General features: G+C 34.8%; 1 protein-coding gene across 6 annotated transcripts in view; it reads right to left on the bottom strand.

The window, feature by feature from the left end:
- Positions 1–3883: 3883 nt before the first annotated feature.
- PAPOLA (poly(A) polymerase alpha) overlaps positions 3884–21764 on the bottom strand; it is a 65471-nt gene continuing 47590 nt past the window's right edge. The window contains exons 17-22 of one of the 6 annotated variants that reach the window (XM_015144433.3): positions 19340–19482; positions 15309–15406; positions 14848–15086; positions 10264–10326; positions 8065–8139; positions 3884–6038 (exon numbers count right to left, since the gene is read on the bottom strand). In XM_015144433.3, coding sequence (XP_014999919.1) covers positions 5943–6038; positions 8065–8139; positions 10264–10326; positions 14848–15086; positions 15309–15406; positions 19340–19482 — 714 coding nt within the window. In that variant the 3' untranslated portion in view covers positions 3884–5942. 6 annotated transcript variants of the gene reach the window in all.

Below are 21764 nucleotides of genomic sequence, written 5' to 3'. Positions count from 1 at the left end.
CTTTCTTGGCTGTGAAGGCAGATCATGCCCTCTGTCACTCATGGGGAGCAGTTCTGCCCAACTGTCTCTTTTCGACAACTTTATCATCAATCTCTTTATTAACAGCTCCACTGCAGTCAGAAAACGCAAACAAGGACCAATTCTCATGCCAGATTTCTGGAAATCACATAGCACCAGGCATCACACAGTGTGAAAGTTTCTAAGGAGGGTGCTGTGCCAAGAGAGAGACAGCATCCACAAGGAAGAACACAAAGTTGGGACATTTTACACACACTCACACACACACACACACACTCTCTCTCTCTCTCTCTCTCTCTCAATTTCTGATGCCTAGAATCTGAAAAGAACCCCAATACCCACATATATGTATATGCATGGGGATTGAGAGGGGCACGGTAGTGAGACAGAGATCACCTTACTCCCCAGAAATAACTTTGCTATTTTGCACTTCCAGAAGTCTTTGAGCAAAAACAGTATTATACCAAAAAAAAAAAAAAGTTTTAACTATTTTAGGACTACATGACATTATTAGAAAACACACAAGACTGAGATAAATGTCTCCAATGAGCTATAAAAAAAAACCCATAAAACTGAAATGTTTGAATTATTCAAAATATATATTTTCAGCATGAAATCTGTTGGATCAAAAAATAACATCCCACAAATTAATTAAAGGAAACACTTCTAAAAGGCTTGTGAAGTATTTTTAAGAGACTTAGAGATAATTAAAAAAAAAATCAGGTCATAATCATATCACTAATAAAAACCATCCAGGTTATGTGAAAAATGAGGATACCATCTACGTCGTTTCGAATATTGTGATGTGTGGTGATTAAAAGAGGTGAGACTTTATCATTCAACTACTAGTAACATTAAAACCAGCCCAAGACTAAAACCTACCATAACAAATCTGTTGACTTATTTGAAAAACTGACAAAAAGAATAGTATTCAGTGACTACAGAGGAAAACTCTATAACTTTAAGACTGGTAATATATAACTGAATTTATACTGTTGCAAAATTTTGCATTTTGCTGTGGTATGTCATAATGTTCTGACACCTGTGCTCATGTGAAAAGGGAACGCTGCTGCTTAGACCAAGTTGGCAGTGCCATTCAAGTCCAGGGTGAATCAGTTCTCTAGCATCCAGACTCTATTTATATCAAAATGAAAAACAAAACCAGCACACCTTTCCCTAGTCAATTCTGCAACTCAGTGAGAGGGAGTGTGAAGGGCTGAACATAAGTCCATTCTCACCATTAAAAAACTAAAACAACATATAACAAACAAACTCTAAGCTGGTGGCACAAAGCATTATTCTGTACCTTAGAAATATCAAAGCAAGCCAGGCACGGTGGCCCACGCCTATAATCCCAGCACTTTCGGAGGCCGAGGCGGGTGGATCACCTAAGGTCGGCAGTTCAAGACCAGCCTGACCAACATGGAGAAACCCCGTCTCTACTAAAAATACAAAATTAGCCAGGCATGGTGGCGTATGCCTGTAATCCCAGCTCCTCGGGAGGCAGGAGAATCGCCTGAACCCGGGAGGCGGAGGTTGCAGTGAGCTGAGATCGCGCCATTGCACTCTAGCCTGGGCAAAAAGAGCGAAACTCCGTCTCAAAAAAAAAAAAAAAAAGAAATACCAAAGCAAAAAATAATGCTTTGATACACACACACACACACACACACACACACACACACACCCCCTCACTCTTGCTCACTCTTCTGTTCTTTACCTGAATAGACACATTTCCCACCTTACTGGTGGAATTTAAAGATACCCAAACCAGAGGAAAAAAATGACTGCACTCTTATTTACATTAAAGCATGAATACTTTGAAAGTTAACATTTTAAACAGCAGGTAAACTCTATAAACTCAACAAAAACTGTGCCCTTTGTAGGTGTGACTCTTAGCTGGATTAAAATAGAAAACATATTAAAAGATAATTGCACAAAAAAGCACAATAACTAAAATCACAACCTTTCACACAAATGTAAAGTTTCCGAAATGTGAGCTTAAGCACAGTCTTAAATTCTACCCTTTTAAGGAAAGGCCTATGAATTGGGAAGGGATGAAGAAAGAAAAAATGTACTTAAAATTCCATCCCTTTCAACAGAATACTTGTGTGGTTTGATCAGCTGTAATGATGTTCCCAGAATATTGAGACAAAAGCATGTCTCCAAAGAAGAAAAGAAGTTGAAACGATTTCCCAAGTATGTAAAATCACTTCTAGAATAAAGTACAATCACTTCTGAAATACATGGCTCAAAAACATTGAGGCTATCTTCCCTTACTGGTGCCAATAAAAGCTATGTAAAATTTAACAATAATTTTTAAATTGATAAAAGAATGAATTGATTCTATGAGAAACAGATATTAGAATTAAACAGACCACTTGTTTCTATATAACTGAAGGTCCTATTTATTACAGAACATAGTATTTCATTTACCAAATTAAGGTCTGAGTGAAGACAGCATCCATTTGTGATGCTGGTTCAAAGAAAAGCTAACAAGCAAAATAAGGTGGAGAAATAAAAATCAAAATAAAACATGTAATTCAGGCTAAAAACCAACTAATTTTCCTTGTACTCATCACTTTTATTAGAATAAAAACAGGTAAAAGTATATCCAAAGGATTGCTCAGTGCTGCTTCAGGTAAACAGTTTTATAATTTAAGTGCATCTAAGTGCACTAACAGTATTTCCAGGGCTCAGTCTACACGTCCGTATACATTAAGGATTTCTTTGTTCATATGTCCATTACAACTTGGAGCTGCTGATCATTTATTGCCACCTTGAAGGCAGCCAGAATTAATACTATGCAGAGCTCTAAAACATTTTAATTTGTAATGGAAAAAAAACCTCTTAATTAGAAAAATAAAAACTTTATTCTAGACTATACCCACAACCACAAAACACAACTTTTTCCATTATAATTTTACTAATTCAGCAAGATGCATGAAAATGCCAAGAGGCCATGTGGATGATAAAACTCAGAAACTGTGATATATAGTCCTGCATCTAGATGTCTACCAAAGTAGAGGAAGTACAGCCAGTCCAATTCTTTTAGTGTTAACAAGGGAGACAAGGGTAATTCCTACAATATTTTCCCTTTTACTGAATAGTCTCAGAAGTTAAATTTTGCTTTTACTAAAAAGTTATCCTACAATGCAGCCACATCCCCATTATTATATATAGGGAAGGTTATATTAGAATTTTAAAATAGAATTTTAGAAATGATATATGAACAACTACATGTCCTTCAGAACAATGGCTTTGACATAAAGAGGTCCATCTCTCCACTCAAAACACAAGATAACCATACCCAAGAGCTGACCATCACAAAGTACACAGAGCAGCTCACTTCTACACCATGAGTTAAGTATTCAATGCTGAGCATCTGGGGGATTAAGAAAAGCAATATCTGATTTGCATTTAGTAAAATAAGAAATGGAATCCTGGTTGGTTGTTGTCTGTAATTCTAAATTCACTGAAAAACAACAGTGCCACCTGCTGACATTAAAGTGCTAAATGCTTTGAAAAGGACAGTACACTGTCTACAGGCATAGAATAAATATACAGATAAGTATGGTGTCTACAGACACAGAATACTTTAGAGGACAGAACAGCTAAAATTGAATTAATAGTCACTATATTAATGTTTTCTTCCCTAAAGATCAATTATATGAAAAACAAACACCTAATTATTATCTGAGCTATAAATACAAGGCTGCTGCCAATGGCTTAAGTTAACCAGAAACAAATATTTTCTAATGTAACCAAATTCTTTTGCAAATCTTCACTTAGAATCACACTATAAACTTATGACAGAACCAATTAAATTACTGAAAAAAAGGAGTAGTCAAAATAAATCAGGCAACTGTGAGATTGTGCTGTTTTTTTTTATTGTGTTTTCAATGGAGAAATACATCATCTGTTTACAAAATAGCTCTTGAAAAATACAAGGAGTACAGATACTATAAAACAAAGCAAACTCCAGTCATGAGACACTACATACATCATGCGAAAGCAACAGTCTGATCTCCAGGTTATGAAAACTATAATTAAAAAGTCACTACACAGAAAAGGTCCAAGTTTCCAGCTTGGCAAAACTTGGGTGCAGTTACATGAAACGTTTAATAAACTGAATTGTTTTCCCCAATGTGTAAACAAAATGACAAGACTAAATCTGTGCCTGGTAATTTCAATCTAACTCTGAAGCTACACAAAACACACAGACACCTTGTACACTTCACCTGTTAGTATGACCAGCTTTTTTCTTCGGTGGTGGAAGGAAGGGCAAGGTGACTGTGTAAAGCAAAGATGTGGGAAGTAGAAATATTGTTTACTAGACATTATAAAGTCATGGTGAAAAGAAAGCTTCGATTAATGCATAGCCTAAGGGGGAAAAGACTACACTCCAACTTCAGAAAATTAATTTAGAAGGATAGGGGAAGAGATTAAGTAATTGCAGTTTAACATGAAAAATGCACATGTGATAGAATGGAGCACAATGGAGGATTCATAAAACATGCTCATCAGAAAAATCTGTTAAGTTTACTTTGTCCAGATTAAGAAAGAGTAAGTTTATCAACATCTGGCATCCCTCATACTTTGTAAAGATAGATCTTCTACTGCTTAATTATGAGAAATTATTTTATTCAAAGAAAAGAGCTCTTAATCTTTTGAAAAAAACAAAATAAAGGAGGAGTAGAGAGCTGACTAGATGTCAAGTACTTGCTAGAAATGATTTTTAAAATGCTTCTACATGTAAAATGTACTGACAAATTTTGGTAAACCATTTAAAAATAAGAATTAGTTTTAAAATCTTGGAGAAAATGACTTTTTGCCCACATTTAAAACTGAAAATCAATTTTACTATAGATAGGAGTTCTGTGGAGTGTACAAAATTCCTCTTAGAGATCAAATGGCCATCCCAGACAGATACCATGTTTCACAGGCATTACTTTTAGTCACCCTCAAGTTTCAGCCATGGGACCAAAATTTAGTGTTCTGTGCCATGTGGTCACAGGGTCATTGGTTTCACATCATGGCTTAAGAAAATACTGGCATTTTGTTTCTTACAAAATAAGTCCTACCTTGTGCATACAAGCAAAAAGAAAAAGGAAGGGGAAGGTGCAAGAAGCTTTTTGTTTAGTTTGTTTGTTTTGAAGACAACAGATTGAAGGCAAAAGAATACAGAGCTTTCATAAGCTCAAAGAAAAATATTTGCTGGCTGATCGCTGATTTGTATGCACTATAAAACAATTCCATAAATAAAACCAATATATCATTTCTTAATCATGACCCTATCAAAACCAAGTTATTTCCTAACTATTCTTTCAATGTCAAATGTACCCTAGAGTTGACGTTTCATTTTTAAGGGTTACAGCTACCTCACAGGAACTGAACTAGATGTACTCTTACCCTTTCTCTGAAGTGTAACAGTACACCACTGCACAACGGTATCCAATTTGAAGACTAAAGGTAAAGAAAATTCTTCAGGAAAAACTGAAAATCCATCAAGCTGAAACTCTAAAATTAGTTCTACTTTCTAATGAAAAATACATAAAAGTGCATCATCAGAATAAGTAATTCTTATGCCAGTTTGTATTGCAAATTTTCCAAACAATGCATCAAACATAAACCCAATCCAGATGTCAATTATGAATACAAATATAGCTTGAGGTTGTTTTTTTAAAGGCAGTAATTTTTGAAATAGTTAATGCAACTGTTGCTAACACAATAATAATAGTACTCCTGGCTTCACATACTAACCTGGACTTCCGATCAAGTGCTGATTAGCCCAGTAAGGGAGGTCACCAAAAAACCCAAATCCATTTCAGTCATGTCTAGTCTTGTACCCTCCATTCTCCTTTTTTAGCATTTGAAGACAACAGGTTGAGTTGGCAGATATTGTTTATGGACCCCTGAGGTTGTTTTTACCGATTCAATCTCAGTTTTATTGAATTCTTGATAACAGGAATAGGATTTGCAGGGAGAGCAGGGATATCAGAAAGGTCTGTACTGGATGTTTTCTGAGAATGAAAGCAAAGAACACAACATTGTTCAAAGCACCATAATTTAACAATGAGATGTATTTAAGAAACCTTATGAGAAAAGCATTACAAATTTAAAAACTCTATAATGTTGTCAAAATGGAATGTAAATATGACTATCACATTATTTAACAAATAATGTGTTCAACAAAGGAATTTTCAAATAGGTATATTTTAACAATATTTTAAAAACTCCTAAGTAATTTCAAATAGTTTTTTAAATTGTTCCTCTAAGAATCACCTATCACATAATGCTTAAGTTACTGCTAAACCGTATTCACTTATTACCACACTAATAGCGGTAATATTAACTAGTATTGGAGCACCCCCAAGTGGGAGAATACTTAAAGTTCATTTTATACAAAGCAGCAGCAGTAAATTTATTTTCTGACACTGTAAATTATACAATTAAATCTATACAGCTGAGCAATAATTTAATCATCCTACATTTTAGATAGATTATTTTCATATTAATTAGATTAAATCACAAGCTTTCTTTAACACTAAAAAAAATACAGAGATGGATCTTTTAAAGTTTTATTATGGAAAATTCCAAACATACACAAAAGTAGAGAGCACTGTATAATGGATCCCCATGTATTCATTACCCAGCTTCATCAATTGTCAAATCTAAGCCACCGTCCTCCCACTTTCAATTCACCTTGTGTTATTCTGAAGCAAATCCTAGCGATCCTATCATTTCATTTATAAATATTCCCAGATTTATCTCAAAACAGTAAGAATTCTTTATTAGGTATAGCCACAATATTATCACCTCCCCAGAAATAAGTACATACCTAACATTACCAAACATAGGAATGTATTTTTTTAAAAATCAACATAATCATTCTTCTTACATAACTGGGTGATTTTTCTCTCTATGGCTCTATGAATCCTTTCATTAGAAAGAAAATTCTACTCACTCATAAAAATATCTGAAAGGTAAATACCCATGGGTACTAATTACTACAGGGATAAATTCAGTAAGACAAAACTATGAAAATAAGTCCCTAGAGAGTATGTGGCAAACCAAACACATGCAATCACAGGACAGTTTACGAATGATAAACAAGTTTGTCCACGTATCAATATTAAACATGCTTCCTGATGTTAGTTACTCCCCCTAAAGTTTTATTAGATTATGGAAAAGGTATTCTGGAAACTAAACATAATATTTATATATCTTTAGAGACTATAAAAGTTAACATCTAGCAAAAGCACATTTTTAAATGATCACGTTAAAATAACTCTGAGCTGCAAAGCAGCAAAATATCATCATAGTATCAGTACAGCAGCAGTTGTTATCTCAGTTACTTTGTAGAGATTAACCAGTTTTATCATCTATTAAAGAATATATCTACTTTGTGTCAGAGTTTGAGCTAGACGTTAGGGTTCATTCATGTGAAAGGATTCAAGAAGAAAATTATTTAACAAAATGAAGGTTCACAAACAAATCAATGAAAAAAGATTCCAGATGCCTACTGTGAGATTCCGTATGTGAGGGTCTGTCACAAGTAGAATTGCTAGGACAAATGAAAAAGTAATTCTGAAGAGCTATGGGCTATATTAATAACTAACTGAAATCAGTAGTGGAAAAATAAGGCAGAAACACATTTTTAAAATAAAAATAAATTAGCCTTTACAAAAGAAATACATGAAGAATGTTTTTTAGTTCATTCCTAGTTTGAATTTCACTCTTTGACCTACAAATAAAACTTACATATGAAACCTGTATAAGTGACTAGTGAAAATTTAAATGATTTGCAGTATCAAATAATATATTAATATAAGGGGATGAGTTAACATTGAAACAGTCCCAGAGAACGGTTCCGTCAAATCCAGGGCCCTGCCTTAAAACTACAATAAATACGTTTATAGGCTAGCAAGTAATTACTTTCACAAAGATTAATTTTAATAGTCTTCTATGAACTCTCACTTTAATTCAATATACCACACTAATCTTCAGGACATTTACAAAATTCTCCTTGCTTTTTGCACTTAGTACCTGAGAGGCCAACAGAGAAGCCGCTGTCTGAATAGTTTCTGATTGAGTTGTACTTGTCTCTGTATCAAGTTGTTCCTGTGAGACAAAGAGGATGGGGAAGGGGGAAAAGAGACTTAAAAAAGAATAAAAGAACATAACTGGGTTTGGTGGCTAATAAAGAAGACAAACTGGAAGACAGGAGGGATCAAGAGAAAGATGTGACTACATTACAAAAACACCTAGTGTGTAGATGCTGTAGGTTATTTCACCATTTCAGATATTAATAAATTTCTATTTGCCTACTTAAATCTTATAAGGCATGGGTCAAAATAGCTCATGACTTTCCAACCAGCTCCAACTTGGGACATTTTAAGCAAATGATAATTAAAAACACACATAAGCACATCATGAAATGTTGCCCAGACAATAACAGAGCATAAACCCAAGGAAAATTCTTAGCTTTGAGGGAGAAAAAAAAAACACAAAAAAACAAAAAACTTATTCAATACTACTAAATAAAACAACCCCACACCTTTAATTAAAAGTAGAAAATATGTCTTAAAAAGATTTCTCCCTCCTTATGGTCTCTTCACCCCTCCTCAGTAATCAGTGCACTGGTTCTACTCATCAGAAAACACAGGGTAAAGTATGTCATACCATTACTCTAAACTTTTTAAAAGCAGTACACAAAAGAAAATAATATATACACAAACGTATAAAAATAAAAATATAGGTCAGACCTGGTGACTCACACCTGTAATCCCAGCACTTTGGGAGGCCGAGGTGGGCAGATGAGGAGGTCAGGAGTTCAAGAGCAGACTGGCCAACATGGTAAAACCCCGTCTCTACTAAAAATACAAAATCAGCCAGGCGTGGTGGTGCATGCCAGTAATCCCAGCTACTTGAGAGGCTGAGGCAGGAGAATCGCTTGAACCTGGGAGGCAGAGGTTGCAGTGAGCCAAGAACATGCCCACTGCATTCCAGCCTGGGCAACAGAGCAAGACTCCATCTCAAAAAAAAAAAAAAACAATTTAAAAAAGAAAATAAAAATATGAAAACTTCAATTTGAATGAAACTATACCAAAAAAATGAAACACTGCTTTCTCCTATGAAATTAAAAAACGTAAATAAGATGTAAGAAGTAGGAATGGAAGACATGCAGGCTTCCTAGAGGACAACTTGGTGATGTATACCAAACTTTAAGCATACTATTTTCCTCAATAATTCTTCTTCCATTGATTTATGCTAAGTAAATAAACATGAATGAATGGCAGATATGATATTTAGCTGTAACCAGTATTACAGTAGGAAAGCACAGCTTGCTTTTTTAAATGGAAATAATTGCTATGGATAGGAAATTGGCTGGATAAAAATAATCACAGCCTTAAGACGGCATTCTGTGAAGCCATTAATAATTTTGTAGATTACGTAATGACACAAACATTTTTTTCTTGGTTTACAAAGTACATTGAAATTATAAAACAAGGGCATTATGAGGGCACGCACAAAACCTAAGAGAGTATTTGTTAAAATATCCATCAGAGAAATCTGGAGAATCTGGGAGAAGGGGGAGAATTTCTAATTTTTCCACAACAAAAGAAAGTTAAAAGCCTTCAATATATTTCAAATTCTAGGGGAAAAAATGAGTCTTTTACATTTTGGGAAAAAAAAATTTCTTCCACCCCTACACCTCGTTCAAGCCCCATGCACCCCAGGTTCTAGCCAAAACCTTATGCCAAAAACTGCTTCTGTAATCATACCATATTCTCAACCCAACAGAGAGAGATCATGATCTCAGCCTGGACTGTCAAAAATCCTATGTATCCTTCGAAGCCACTTCAAATGCTACTTCTTTCTTCAGTGAAGACATTTACTGCTATTTCTGCAGTCAGAAATAACATCTTACTTCTCTTGCCCCTTGGCCCCCAGCCCTCAATTACTTTGATTTTCTTTGATAATGTAATTAATTACATTCATGACTTATCTTCTCTACTTAATTATAAGCTCCTTTAAAGGCACAGAATGTGTTACACTCATCACTATATTCCCTTCAGTGTTCAGCATTACATAATTAACAGTAAAAATGAACAAATACATCTCCACAAACAACACTAAAAAAATCTAAAACCTATAGCACAAAATACAATATTTTAGAGACATTTCTATTACATCTTCTGAACTCTCAATTGTGTATGTATTCTAAAGGCTAAATTAGTATACCTTTGCTTCTGTTTTATCATGTCCACTCAAAGCAAGACAGTTAGCATCTTCACTTGTTTCATCCTGTTTTTAAAAAAAAAAGCTTTATTCTCTAAAATGAAAAATTTAGATTATTTGCCAATCAATGCTTTACTTTATAAACTTTTTTAAAACTACAAAATAATTAAACCTGTAAGATCAACTATAGCCTTAAAATAGATAACTGGTTCTTCTTTTAAAATGTTTTTATCAAATTAAATTTGGCTTCAGAAGCTAATAAAATTTTAAAAAGCATCAGGAAAACTGTTACTGCAGATTACCACCTAAAGTACGTTTCCAAAACCACTAAGAGTTCATAGAAATATATTTTGTAAGGAAAAGAAAAAAAAAGAGATCCTGATCAAACAACTTTAGGAATTTGGCATAGTTATCACCCCCATTCTGGAAGCCTCACATAGAGTGGCACACAGAAAGTTCTAATCAATTCTACCAAGAAAGAACACCACTTTAATCTTCCCAAGCCTAGTTAACCAGAGAATCCTTGTTCCTGGTACAACCTACTAACATCCTACAGAACACAAGACTCGAGAAACGCCTTGCTTGGGTCTTAAGAACTATTTTGACACTATTTTCTCAGCAGAATTAAAATTTAATTTTAAATGTGACTCTTAAAACAGGCATAGAAAAACCACAGGCTAACTTACAGCTTAGAAGAGATTTAATACAGTACCAGTCAATTCCAATAAGGACTTTATTTGTACCCTGCAAATATGCAAACTTTAAAAATAGTAATGTGTCACAATTGGCCAAATCTGAATACTGACTGATATGTAACACTATGGATTATCAATATTTGTGTGATAAATATACTGTACTTATATTTTATAGACGTCCTTATTTTGGCCGGGCGCGGTGGCTCAAGCCTGTAATCCCAGCACTTTGGGAGGCCGAGACGGGTGGATCACGAGGTCAGGAGATCGAGACCATCCTGGCTAACACGGTGAAACCCCGTCTCTATTAAGAAATACAAAAAACTAGCCGGGCGAGGTGGCGGGTGCCTGTAGTCCCAGCTACTCGGGAGGCTGAGGCCGGAGAATGGCGTAAACCCGGGAGGCGGAGCTTGCAGTGAGCTGAGATCCGGCCACTGCACTCCAGCCTGGGTGACAGAGCGAGACTCCGTCTCAAAAAAAAAAAAAAAAAAAGTAGTCCTTATTTTTAGATATACAAAGAAATATTTTTGGTTATGCCTGGGTTTGCTTCAAAACAATGGGGAAGGAAGTGATGTGGGTACGTAGATAAAACAAGGCTGGCTGTGAGTTGTTAACTGTTGAAGCTAGGTGATGCAAACATGACAGTTCGTTATACTTATGACATGTTTGAAATTTTCCATACAAAAAGTTTTTTTTATATATATATGTGTATATATATATATATATAGAGAGAGAGAGAGAGAGAGAGAGAGGTTAATTTAGCTATATAATCCAGGAAACAGAGTAAACATTTTCCATTTTTATTTCACATTACCATTTATATTTATTTGAAAAACCTTAGGATATGATGACCATTAAGCAGAACTAAACTACCTCAGAGTATCTAAAACTCTCCTATCTATATACATTTAGTGCATTACTGAGTGAGGCCAGTATTTATTTCTGGTTTGCTAAAATTTCTAATACCGAGTACTCATTAGCAGATAATAAAAGACCCAATTTAGAAGGGCTTCAAAATGAGGATTATTTCTACTACAGCAAATTTCTTTGACTAAAGCACTATGAGATTTAGGCCTGGGTTCTAATCCTGCCTCTAACTGTAACTAGATCTGTAACTGGAAAAGCCACTGAACAGCAAGTTCTTCTGGTAGGAAATGAGATTAGCCCATGGAATAACCTAATATCCCTTATCTTCTTAAAATGCTATGTTTCTATTAATCAACTCCATAGAAATGCCATAAGCAAAATTCAGACTGAGAAAATATATACCAAAAAAAAAAAAAAATTACAGGAAAAAGTGGGGAGGGATGGAGGAGGGAATCTGTATTTTAAAGGACACTTACAGATATCAAACAATTGCAACACAGGGATCTTTTTCGATTTCCGGATTTGAACAAACAGCCTATTTTTAAAACAATCAATGAAACAATCGGGACATTTGAGCACTGACTAGATGTTTGATGATATTAATTGTTAATTTTTGTGAGTAGGCTAATTTTACTCTTAATGCTTTCATTCTTAGATATGATTTTTAAGATTCTAATTAAACATGTCTAGATTTTGCTGTTAAGTAATTCAATCGCAAGAGAAAACGAAAAAGGCTGAAAGAATTAAGAATACAAAGATTGGCTGAGAGTTAATTATAACAGAAGCTGTGTGATGGGTACACAGGTACATAAAATGATTCTTCTATATGTATTTTTAATTTTCCATACTTAAGTTTAAAAATTCTATATTCTTATTGCTTTTCTAAACCAGACAAGAAACACAAGTGTTATTCTACCAAGGTAAGTGCAAATAAAATTGCAAAATACCGCACTGGTACAAACTTATTTAGAACTCTTAGGGTGCCATTTTTAACATTAAAAAAAAAAAAAACCCAATGTTAAATGCATAGAATTATACTTAAATACACTTTACTAATGTCAAAAGAAATCTGAATTCTGAAATGCCCTGACAACTTCAAACCGGTTATCAGTAGTCTGAATGTGTAACTGACACAAAAATTTAGCATATTCTTAAGCTGCTGCACAACACAATCATGTGGCAGTGGGGCTCTTAATAAGATCTCCAGGCCTAACTTCTAGAAGATCTCTGATTCAGTTCATCTGGAGAAAGCCCTAAAATCTTTATTGAAAAACAATAACCAAAGAAAACCCAAAAACTAATTCTGTTGCAAAACCAACAATGAAAATCACTGCCTTAAGAGATAATTACACAGACACAGATGAGTTTTCAGAACACATCTTCTAAGTTACGATGATTTACAGTGGGCCCTTCATATCTGTGGATTCTGCATCTGCGAATTCAACCAACCATGGATCAAAAATACTTGGAAAAATAAAAATAATACAACAATAAAAATGACACAAATTAAAAAATACATCATAACAATAACTTAAACGGCATTTACATTGTATTAGGCATCATAAGTAATCTGGGGGGATTTAAAGTACTACACAATACTCATTTTTCATTCTCATTTACCATCTTAAGAGTGACAAAATTCATCAGATTACTTTTAGTTAATAGCAGCTATTTCAAAAAAAAAAAAACTGAAGTCTTCAGAGAATAAGCTAAATAATAAAATAATTTTCACCATTCTTAATCAAAACATAATAGAATCCATGAGCAATCTAGAGGGTTTTTTTCCACTCTAAAGAAATTTTGTTGTAATAAGTAAATTACTAAATACATTCTTAGCTTAAAAAAAAAAATCACAATGAAATTGGTGCTTTTAGACTGTCACCTCTGGGGAAATAGCGAATGCCTCACTGATTGGAAAACAACATGAAAGTGACTCGAGGGAGAAATAAAATTGTGTAACAAGACTACCTCTATTTTAAGACTCATACCAAATCAATGTACACTTTTAATGGTTTTCCCAAAACTAAGACTGTAACAATTGTAAACCAGCTAGTATAAAAAGTTAATACAAGCTCACAAAACATAGTGGTTCCTGTGACCTCAACACTTTGGGAGATCAAGACAAGAGGATTGCTTGAGCCCAGGAGCTGGAGATAAGCCTGGATAACATAGCAAGACTCTGTCTTTACCAAAAAAAAAAGTCTTTTTTTAAATTAGGCACGCATGGTGGTGCGCACCTGTAGTCCCAGCTACTTGGGAGGCTGAGGTGGGAGGATTGCTTGAGTCTGGGAGGCAGAGGTTGCAGTGAGCTGAGATTGCTCTGCTGCACTCCAACCTGGGCAAAAGAGCCCAGGTTGGGCTCTTTTTTGTTTGTCTCAAAATAAAAAACAAAAAACTAAGCTGGGCATGGTGACATGCACCTGTGGGTCTAGCTACCTGGGAGGCAGGAGTCTGTGCCCAGGAGTTTTAAAAAAAAAAAAAAGCAAATGATGCTAGAAAGTTTCTTTAAGGGTTAGGGAACTAACCATTTAGGGTTCAAAAACTAATGTGGCTGTGTGTACTTGTTTATCATTCAATAAGAATTCCCTGAGAACCTCTAGTATTCGATGGTCCTATAATACCAAGTACAGGAGAGAAACTTCAAAACTCCATTTGGATCATAGAAGCAAAAAACTGTCCAAAGGACCATCAAAAAATCAGTGCAAAAAAAGACAGTCATTAGAGAATAATAAGTTAAGAATACATATAATTCCATGTTAAATTCTGTTGTAGACAATACCTGCTAACTACACGCACTAAAGAAGTTTAAATGAGAGGGCATAGCTTTATGGCAGAGGTAGTTACTGAGAAGAATGGGAAAGGTGAAGAGAAACTATGGCACTAAAACACTACAGACACACCTATGATTTTCTAAAAGCTTTGTTCCTTGATCCTTCTCTATTTTGGTTCATAAAGTTTTCTTCCAATGGATTTAAAAATAGGCAGCTGGTGTTGCCATGGCTAACTAATATGTTTTTTATATATATACCTCTTCTGTTTTGGTTTTCTTGGGACTCTCTTCTTTATGAGGTGAGGATGTCCTCTTGACTCCTACTATAGGAGTAGGTATTTTTGTTGCTGCATTTCCTGAAGTTGCTGCATTTCCTGAAGATCTAGGTGGTGGGTTTACCAGACGTGTTGAAGAAACAACTCTGGAGACCGTAGGCTTTGGTGGTGGAGAAATGGCTGGTTGTGTGGCAGTTTGAGGAATGCTTTCACTCGATGTACCTAAGGAGTAAATATATGAGCATATACAAATTAACCACATCAGTATCAAGTTGTAAGTTTTTGTTTCTCTGAATTTGATTTCATGAATAACTTTACATGCAAAAAATAAACTGGCATTTAAAAAATTGAATTTCAACTACTTAACAAACCCGCTTTTCAAAATGAAGGTTAAACCAAATATAATGTAAGAATTCTCAAACCTGACAAACCCAATCTCCTTACCCCCTGAGCTTTCACTGGAATTTACTTGTGGCACAGAAACTTCAGTAGCCTGTATGTTGGTCACAGATGCTGCTGTTACAGCTGGAGCAGGACTGTTTCTGCTAAAAAAAAAAAAAAAAAAAAAAAAAAAAAAAAAAATTAAAAATTGTCTCAAAATTTAAAAGTAGAAAAATAAATAAAAATAAAATACAATGATCTATAACATGCACAGAAGTTATTTTGTAAAGTAAATGATTCTCTGATTTTACTTCCTATACATACACTTTAGCAACTGACTTTATTGGATAAAGTATAACAACAGTAAAAAGTACACAAACCTTCCAAAGCAGCACTGTCTAATGTTACTTCCTGAGATGACAGAATGTTCTGTATCTGTGCTACTGGATATGGTAGCCACTATTAAAACATAGCTACTCTGCACTTAAAATATGACCAGTGAGAGACTATTTAATTTTAATTAAATTTAAATTGTCACATATGGCGGCTGGCTACTATATCGCCAGAGTGGTTCTAAAAGATCTATTCTTAACTGATTTTGGCTAAGAGACTTAACTGAAGGATTTTTTCGAACAAAAATTATTTATTAATAAGAGGCCAGGCATGGTGGCTCATGCCTGTAATCCTAGCACTCTGGGAAACGAGGCGGGAGGATTGCTTGAGTTCAAGTTTGAAACTAGCCCGGGCAACACAGTGAGCCCTCGTCTCTACAAGAAAAAAAAAACCTATATTATTAAAAAAAAAAAAAAGTTATGAATGAGAAAATGTTCTGAGAAACAGAAAACAGAAATAAACTTCTGTACACAAAGTATAAGGGTTTTGTAAAACCCTAAAAGCCCATCCAGTGGCTCAGTTAAACAAAGACTTTTAAGTGACAAGGAAATATTTCAATATTTAACTTTAAAAATAACTTATTTTAGGCCGGGCGCGGTGGCTCAAGCCTATAATCCCAGCACTTTGGGAGGCCGAGACGGGCGGATCACGAGGTCAGGAGATCGAGACCATCCTGGCTAACACCGTGAAACCCCGTCTCTACTAAAAATACAAAAAACTAGCCGGGCGAGGTGGCGGGCGCCTGTAGTCCCAGCTACTCCGGAGGCTGAGGCAGGAGAATGGCCTAAACCCGGGAGGCGGAGCTTGCAGTGAGCTGAGATCCGGCCACTGCACTCCAGCCCGGGCTACAGAGCAAGACTCCGTCTCAAAAAAATAAAAAATAAAAAAAAATAAAATAAAATAAAATAAAATAAAAATAACTTATTTTAAACCCTCTTTACTCCCCTGAAGTTTCTCTCCCATTTTCTCCTTCTCATGTCAATCTCAAATGACCTTCCTACTTAACAACCAAAAGCCACTAGCCAAATATTACCCCAAATTCTAAGTATAAATATTAAAGAGACACACCTATTTCTATAATTAACCCCTATTCTTTCCTTATTATTCCTTATTATATAAAAAAGCCCAGTCTATGTTCTAAATCTAACTCCTGTCATCTCTTTTTTTTTTTTTTGGTTTTTAATTATTTTAATAAGATCTCCTGTCATCTCAAGAAACTCAAATCATCACTCCTTTACTCTCCCAACCAACTTTCCTGTCTCAAGTAAATTCTACACATTAGCATTTAAATAAACTCAAGTTTTTATTATCTCCTAAAAGAAAAACAAAAGCAGAAAAGTCCTCTGGTTCCTCTCTCTCTCTCTCTCTCTCTCTCTCTCTCTCTCTCTCTCTCTCTCAGAGCTACCACCCACACTCTGAAACTGGTGAATGATGACGCCATAAGGAGGTAGGCAACACTTGGAAGACTTGTTATTTTTGGTACCTACATGACATCCACGTGGAACCACAGAGCAGTCAGCTTACTAAAGCTATGGATATCACTGGTACATGAATGTAAATGTAGTCAACAGAGAAGGTGTTACCACTCAGGGACAATATCAAGATGGGATAAACAGACAAAAGAATAATGAGAGAGCCCTCAAGGGCACAAATATTAAATGAATAAAAAGAAAAGGACAGTTGGCCAGAGAACAACCACACATGCAGGAGGAAAGCCTGAAATGGCTAGCAAGGTGCCTAGTATATAATAAACACTCAATGCTTGTTGAACAAATATACAACTGTATTCTAAAAACCCAGAAGTTTTATTTACAGAAGTTAGTATTACTTCAAGAAACTAAATTTCAAAACTAAATTTGTGAAATTTAGTACAGTTGTACACGTTTTATATTCGTGCACAAACTCAAAAGGACACAAAGGCTTTTACACATCCCAAAATTCTTATTAGTCAGCTTCTTCACTTAAAAAAAAACAAAAAAAAAAACTTTTAAAATGATTAACACTTACAGGACATATTCAGGCCTAAAGTCTTTGAACTATGCATGATTTGCCTAAAAACATATCACACACACCAAGTCCAAAAGAAAGAAAAGACATCCACGAGACTTCAGCATTTTCTATTTCACACTCATCCAGGGAATCCTCCCCAGCTTGCACTTCTGCCATCGGTTATACGTTAACTGACAAACAGACTTCTAAAACTGCCTTTTAAAAATTGTAATATAGGCCAGTCATGGTGGCTCACGCCTGTAATCCCAGCACTTTGGGAGGCCAGGGTGGGTAGATCACCTGAGGTCAGGAATTCAAGACCAGCCTGGCCAACACGGTGAAACCCCATCTCCACAAAAATACAATTAGCCGGGCATGATGGCAGGTGACGGTAATCCCAGCTACTCGGGAGTCTAAGGCAGGAGAATCGCTCGAACCTGGGAGGCGAAGGTTGCAGTGAGCCGAGATCGTACCATTGCACTCCAGCCTGGGTGACAGAGTGAGACTCCATCTCAAAACAAAAAACAAAACAAAACAAAAACAAACAAAATGTGTGCATGTGTGTGTGTATATATGTGTGTGTGTGTGTGTATATATATTTTATATATATATATTTTATATGTGTATATTTATATATAATATATATTTGTATATATTTTTATATATTTATATGTGTGTATATTTTATATATATTTATATATTATATATGTATATTTTTATATGTGTATATTTATATATATATTACACACATATATAAACATACACACATAAATATATATATATATTTATTACTTTTATTTTATTTTATTTTTATTTTTTTTAAAGACAGGGTCTCACTCTGGTTGCCCAGGCTGGGGTGCAGTGGTGGGACCACAGGTCACTGTAGTCTCAACCTTGCAGGTTCAAGCAATCCTCCGACCTCAGCCTCCTTAGTGGCCAGGACTACAGGTGCACACCACCAAACCTGGCTAATTTTTTTACTTTTTTCTAGAGATGGGAGTCTCACTATGTTGCCCAGGCTGGTGTTGAACTCCTGGCCTCAAGTGATCCTACCACCTCAACCTCCCAAAGTGTTGGGATTACAGGTGTGAGTCACTGCACCTGGCTGAAAATTTTTCACTGCTTCATACCCAAGGCAGTGGCATGCGCCTCTAGTCTCAACTACTCAGGAGGTTGAAGTAGGAGAATCGCTTGAATCCAGGAGCTCAAGGCCAGCCTAAACAAAACAGCCAGGCCCCATCTCTTAAAATAATAATAAATTTTTAAATTTTTACCTGCTGTGAATGTTAAGAGAGATACCTAGCTCTAAAACAGGTTTCCCTAACTATCGTAGATACATTCCCTTGTTACAAAGCTATAAGCAGCTCTAGGACAGAAAGGTGGTTTTGTTCCTTTTGTCTGTTCTCATTAGCACACCATACAGTGCACTGTAGCAGTAGCCATCTAAACACATGAACTTGGAGGGGTTATGCGCTAACATTCATTCACATCTGACTGAAGACATTATCAGTGTCAAAAATAAAATGTTAAGTATGACAAGACAAAACCAAAAAGTACTATCCCCAAAACTAGGAATTAAATTGCTATTAAAAAAAATTAGTAGATGGAATGAAAATAACATTCTAAATAGATGACTTTAATAGCAAAATAAGAATGTATCTGATTGATTCAGCAAACAGCCACTCCATTTCTGTTTTCCTCTTTTTCCTTACCCCTGAGAGCTGCCAGAACTGTTCAATGGACTGGTCTTCGTAGCACTAGTAGGTGAAGGCACAGACATGCTGTTATCACTGTCCATAGACAAGTCAAGGCTGCTGTCATTGAGAGCTGTCAATTTGACACCTTCTGTTGAATGCTGCAAACAATGAAACATTTTACTGAATATATCTTTACTTCATCCAGATGCTGAAACATGGAAACCTTTTACTTAACATATATGGTTTTTACTGAAAAGCACAAATCACTAAATCTACGAAAGTTAGATGTGCCATGCTGATTCTAAAAGGCAACAATTTGGGAGTCAAGTACTTTCTTCTAAGAAGGCCTCAACATTAAATATAGTTCTTATGTGGGAGAAAAAAGGAGAAAGAAATGCTGTATTAAATGTATCTACTGACCATAAGATACAACACAAATTAAAAACACTATAATATAAAACAAAAGAATCTCCAATCAGAGAACTCTAAATATATACACATACAAGAAAAAAATGTCTCAACAATAAACATGGTACTACAATGACTCTCTGTAAAGTGGGTCTAGAAGTGATTCTGTTTACATATAGATTTCTAATTATCCTACAATAAACATAAAATTTTTTAAACTTCAAACTTATTGCCACTCCTTACTATTTGTCAATAAAAAGAGCCTCTCTCAAAAGCGAGAGACTTTAGTGCTCTAATTGCAATTTATAATTTTTTAAATGGCATGCTTAATACTGTAAATTATCCTGTGAAAAGAAAAGCAGAAATAATTTTCTGAAAACTAAACATAATATACAAATCCTAATGTTGGTCCTCCTTAAAAATCAAAGCACTCCAAAACAAATAAAGCAGAAAAACCAAAAACTATGGATGGTTTCATGGAATTAAAGTTGCTTTCTAGTAACAACGTTTAAATTTTTGCTATTTGGTGCTACTGTAACATTACATTCAGGTTCATTTTTTTTTTCCAGAATGTTTAGCCTGGGTTCACTTACCTACACAAACATTTTAATGACAATAATTTATACTGTTGACAAAAACACATTCCTTATATATGTGCCTGCATTCTGTGCTTTCTAGTTCCCCAAATAACAAAATATTCTCATCTTTGATTTAGCACTAGACATATCACTTATGTACATGAATGAAAATTGATCAAATGGGGAAGGTGAGATATGGTGGAAAGGAGAGGAAGAGAGAGTAACGCCATTTGCTTATGAAGTCAGTTGTGAAATAAAAGTACCTAATATTATAAATGAGTATCTCTTACTATTCAACAATGCTACCAATCTTACTCTCCCCTAGATATGAGGATTTATTCAGTAAGTAAATTATATTGAGTTCTACAGTTACCTGCCTCCCTAAGTGACCAAACAGCTGTGAGTTAACAGGCCACTGTTGGGGATAAATTGTGAAAGTTTAACTGGTTAGTCTAAACACAAAACAGCATTAAGCTACTTTGCTTTGTTTGCTTCTATATCCAGATCAAGTTTGGTAGCAAGAGACCTCAAAGCCAAAGAGTCATAAATATTCTATCATAATTTTTAATAAAAGAAATAAAACAAAGAACATACTACAGAAAGAAACATACACACATACTTTGTAGTCAGACTTAAGTCCAATTCACAGTTCATACTACATGACCCAGGGCAAGGTTCTTAACTCCTCAGTTTCTGCTATTAAAAGACAATACCCATGGGTTGCTGGAACATTAAATATAAAAAGGACTGGTACAGTGTTATGCAAATAGCAGTTAATAAAAGGAAGCTATTTATAAGAGTCCAAACAAAACATTCATAGATCTTGACTCCTAGACACTTGTTACTTACTAAGCAAGAAAGTGCTATTTTACTAATGCAAACTTAGAAATACTCTAAATGATCTCAAATACAGGGTAGATGTAATCATACTGTAGCTAGATAAAGAGATATTAAACAGCCACTAAAAATATAATTTGGATAGATGGTCACGATATGTTAACACAAAAAAAGGCAGGTCACAAAATAGCAAGTTTCATCAAAAACCTTTTAAAAATCTGTATGTGGTAACATGCACTGAACAGTCTGTGTATAAATAAAATGTTAAAAGTAGGTTTGCTGTGAAATTATAGTTACTTCATCTGATAGAATTTTTGGACTAAAAAACAAATTTCCAATCATTAATGATTCTCTTTATATTCTAGATGACTATATTTAAAGAAATAATACCTTAAGAAATAATAAAACATCTTATATTCAAATTTACTTAAAATTTACATAGGATGGTTCCAAATATCAGTACTGTCATGGAAATAGAACTTAAAAAGGAAATCTGAATATAGGATTCTGAGAAATCTAATTATCTGTTTATAAATAGCTGTTAATAGCTATTTGATTATGAATTAAATATTAATAAGAAATAGCAAAGTTCTAAAGAACATAATCATTACTTTCAC

This window comes from Macaca mulatta, chromosome 7, assembly GCF_049350105.2.
Source record: "Macaca mulatta isolate MMU2019108-1 chromosome 7, T2T-MMU8v2.0, whole genome shotgun sequence".
Taxonomy (NCBI): Eukaryota; Metazoa; Chordata; class Mammalia; order Primates; family Cercopithecidae; genus Macaca; species Macaca mulatta.
This window is presented reverse-complemented; position numbering and strand designations above follow the sequence as displayed.